The sequence below is a fragment of the Hydra vulgaris genome, chromosome 10 (assembly GCF_038396675.1).
Source record: "Hydra vulgaris chromosome 10, alternate assembly HydraT2T_AEP".
NCBI lineage: Eukaryota > Metazoa > Cnidaria > Hydrozoa > Anthoathecata > Hydridae > Hydra > Hydra vulgaris.
The window spans coordinates 28,929,129-28,933,480 of NC_088929.1; the positions used below are offsets into that span (position 1 = coordinate 28,929,129).

Consider the following 4,352-nt stretch of genomic DNA (forward strand, 5'->3'; position numbering starts at 1 on the left):
CCAAAATTCATTGGTTCATTGGTTTTTAAACATGTAGATAACCTTAAAGTAAATAACGCTTATTGTGAGTCATTTACTATTGAAATAATTAATAAAACAAATAAAAATACATTTATAACTGCAATGTATAGACCGCCAAGCGGTAATTACAGTCAATTTGAAGACCACTTAAACTACTTGTTACCAAGCTCATAAAAAAAAATGTTTACTTATTAAGTGATTTTAATTTGAATTTATTGAATAATAAAACTGATAACCATTGCGTTTTATAATTACTGAAAACCATGCGTTTTATAAATACACTTTTGCAATACAGTGTTTTCCCCATGATTAACAAGCCAACACGCCTGACTAAAACAACTGCACCCATTATCGATAATATTATTACTAATAATTACACAAGGGCTAAAATCCAAAGTGGTATTATTAAAACAGATATAACTGACCACTTTACAGTTTTTCTAATAAAAAATTCTGCAACCCTTGAGAATGAAATAAAAACAACAACTGTATATGTAAGAAAAATAAATAATGAATCAATCGCCATGTTTCGTGACCTCTTACATGAAGTAAACTGCAAACCTTTGACTGATTGCAATGACGTTAATGATGGCTACAATTTTTTTATTCGCATGTTCACTAGGCAATACAAAAAGGCCTTTCCAAAATTAAAAAAAATTATTAGTTCTAAAAATTTGCTAAGTCCGTGGATGACGAAAGGACTCATTAAGTGGTCAAAATGAAACAAAAACTTTACCAAAAATTAAAAAAAAAGAACTATAAAAATGAAATAAAATACAAAAAAAATAAATTTTTTTTTGAAAAGTTAATAAAGCAATCCAAAAAAAATTACTACTCTTCGTTGCTTAATAAACCATTTGGGTAATTCCGCATCAAATCACCCAAAATTTAGAAAATTTTGAACCACGGGTCTTCAAATTTTTTAAAAACATCTTTGGCTGTTGCATCTTAAAAAGAAAAGTTAACATATAAAATTTTAGCTAAAAATGCTGAGAGGTTGACAAGATACTGCAATTTTAATACTGACCTGGTTTCCTAAAATGACCCGGTTTTCATAACACTCTGAAAAAACATTTTTCTTAAAATAATAAGAAATAAAAAGGCAAAAACATGAAAATAAACACATATATTGTTTTTTTGATGCTGAATTCAATAAATGTACTTAAAATGCTAAAATATAAAAGGAACAGCTTAAAAATTAATAAAACAACTAGTTTCTATAAGACAACTTTGGGGCCCAATATCTCAAAACACCTCCATCAAAAAAAATTTTTTTTTGCTGTTAATATTTTCAGCGGTTTATAATCTTACAAGGCACAAAAAATCTAACTGGAAAAACGACTGAAACATACGGAACTTTAATTTCAAAGATGTATCAAATTTTCAATAAGGTATTTTAAAAAACTTTCAAATAGAATTCTGTAAAATATTATACTTAGTTAAAAGACTCCTTAAAAAAACAAACAATTTTGTTATATTTAAGGAAGTCTTAGTTATATGATAACTTAGTTATTTGAACTTAACAACTGAAAAAAACATCCTGTTTTGTTTTATATATAAAAACTGAATTAGTGTGATATGGATGTGCATTTGTTTTTAAAATTTTGACAACTTTTGTAAAAGTTTATAATAACTAGTTTATAAAAAGTTCAGTTAAAAAACAACATTCGTAAATTTTATTTAAATTTTAACAAATTAATAATTGATATATATATAAATTGTATATATATATATAAATATATCTATAAAGAAAATTAACAATATCTATCAGTGTAAAAAATTATACAACAGTGGGATTCTGAAAAGGTTTGAATTATTTCTATATTAAATTTTTTTTTTACTAAAAATTAAGTAGGAAAAAAGAATTCTCTTTTTTTTAAGAAATACATTTATACAAAGTAGTTTATTATAAGATGTGTTCTATTGGGATAATTACATCAGATGCATGCAAAGGCCAACAAGATGTTATTGGAACTTTAAGCAACGAAGAAAAAATAGCTATATCATTACGCTGTAACATTGAACTATCAAACTTAACAACATTATGTGAAAAACATGCTACAAATTATTTGAAAATGTATCCTATATGGCAGAAAGCATGCTGTGATCCATTCAAAAAACATACAAAGAAAATTACAAGTAAGTAAAAGTGGAATTTAAGTATTTTAATATATATATTTTTTTAATTTGTGTTTTCCAAAACACAAACAATGTTTTAAACAATTGTGCAGATAAGCTATATACAACTATACATACAATTATACTATATAAAAAATACATAAAGCTATATGCAATTATATATACAATTCAATTACTTTTAGAAAATCTTAGAGTAGTTACGATAAATGAGTCACAATACATGATGAGAGGTAACTTAAATATTGCTCCTGGGAAGAAACTTTGCAAACCCTGTAAGCAAAAGGTTGCCAAAAAAGCAGATCTTAAAGAAGAGAAGGGTGAACAAGATAAAGATTTTCTAATATCATTATTCAAATCAAAAAGACAGGAGATCAATGAAGAACTTGAAAATTTTAATATATCTCCTCTAAAATCTCATTCAAAGTCATCAAAACATATACTCTCAGAAGGAAAGCGAAAAGTTGCGCGCATCAACGAAATGGTAAGTAACCTTACTAGAAAAACTGAAAGTCAATTCAATGTTCCCTCAAAACTGTGTTATGAACCAAATGAAATTAAAAAGAAGGCTGAAAACTTTGATGAAATTATGAGCTTGATAAAAGAAAAAACTCTATGTTCTGACAAAAGGACTATTGTTCAACTTCTAACACTGGCACCCCCAAGTTGGTCAATATTAGAAGTACAAAATAACTTTGCAGTTACAGAATACCAAGCAAAAAAGGCTAGACAACTTTTTAATAAAAAAGGATTGTTGGCTATCTCACCTTTGTATAAAGGGAAAGTCTTACAAAAATAAATAGAAGATTCTGTTAAACTTTTTTATGATTCAAGTGATTTATGTAGAACTATGCCTGGAAAAAAAGATTATGTTAGCATTCAAAAGAACGTCCATAAACAAAAAAAATAATATAAAAGAAAACAATCCAGAAATACAAATAAGTTACTCAAAATTTGCTTCACTTAGACCAAAGTGGTGCATTTTGCCAGGTGCAAGTGGTACACATTCTGTTTGTGTTTGTTCTTATCACCAAAATGCCATATTGCTAGTAGATGCTTTAAATATTGCACTAAAGTATAAGGACTTACTTTCAAAAACCGTTTGCTCAGTAGAAAACAAAGAATGCATGCTTGCACAATGTGATGATTGTCCTGGTAAAGAACCCCTCACCAAATATTTGTATGAGATTTTTGGAGAATACGAAGATGATTTTGAGATACACTACAAGCAATGGCAAACTACTGACCGTGCAACACTATTAAGTTTAACAGCTGATGTTCCAACGTTTGTTGAACTGTTAGCATCTTGTTTTGAAAAGCTACAAGCTCATTCTTTTATTGCTCACTCTCAATCACAGTACCTTAACCAACTGAAACAATATATGGATCAATCAAACATTATCATTATTGGCGACTTTGCTGAAAATTATGCTTTTGTTGTCCAAGATGAAATACAGAGCTATCATTGGAACACCCAACAATGTTCTTTACATCCATTAGTCATATACTATAAAGATGATAAAGGTGAACTGAAACATATTTCTTACTGTTTTATATCAGATGACATTATACATGATGTAACTTATGTGTACAAAATATTCCAACTAATCATACCAATATTAAAAATAAAATTTTCCAATCTGTCCAAATTACATTTATTCACTGATGGTTGCGCAGGACAGTACAAAAATTGTAAAAGCTTTTACAATCTATGCCAACTAGAGAGCAAATTTTGCCTTAAAATTGAATGGAACTTTTTTGCCACGTCCCACGGAAAGTCACCATGCGATGGGATTGTTGGTACTGTAAAAAGATTAACAGCACAAGAAAATTTAAAACGACCGTACAGAAACTAAATTCTCACATCAGAAGCTATGTATGAACTTTGTATTGATAAAATCAAAGTTGTTAACTTCATTTACATAAAAGGATTGGACTTACAATTGCAACGTGAAGAGCAAAAAGAAAGGTACACTGGTGTACCTTTTTTTTTGTTCTTCACGTTGGTATTGTAACTCTACCTTGTACTCGTAGCTTTCATCTATTTATACATCTTGGAGATAACAAGGTTGGGGCAAAGAGGTGTAGTACAGACACTAATTATACAATAATCCACAATCTTAAAAAGAAACAAGACACATCTCAACTTGATACTGTCACTTTAGGTTGTTATGTCGCTGTAGTCTGTGATGATA

General features: G+C 28.5%; 1 protein-coding gene across 1 annotated transcript; it reads left to right on the top strand.

Annotated features, from left to right (window-relative positions):
* Positions 1-1,934: 1,934 nt before the first annotated feature.
* On the top strand, positions 1,935-4,107 carry LOC136086253 (uncharacterized). The gene is made up of 2 exons (XM_065808539.1): positions 1,935-2,160; positions 2,343-4,107. Exons 1-2 carry the CDS (start codon positions 1,935-1,937, stop codon positions 2,954-2,956), a joined length of 840 nt encoding a protein of 279 aa, XP_065664611.1. The 3' UTR covers positions 2,957-4,107.
* The last annotated feature ends 245 nt before the right edge of the window (positions 4,108-4,352 follow it).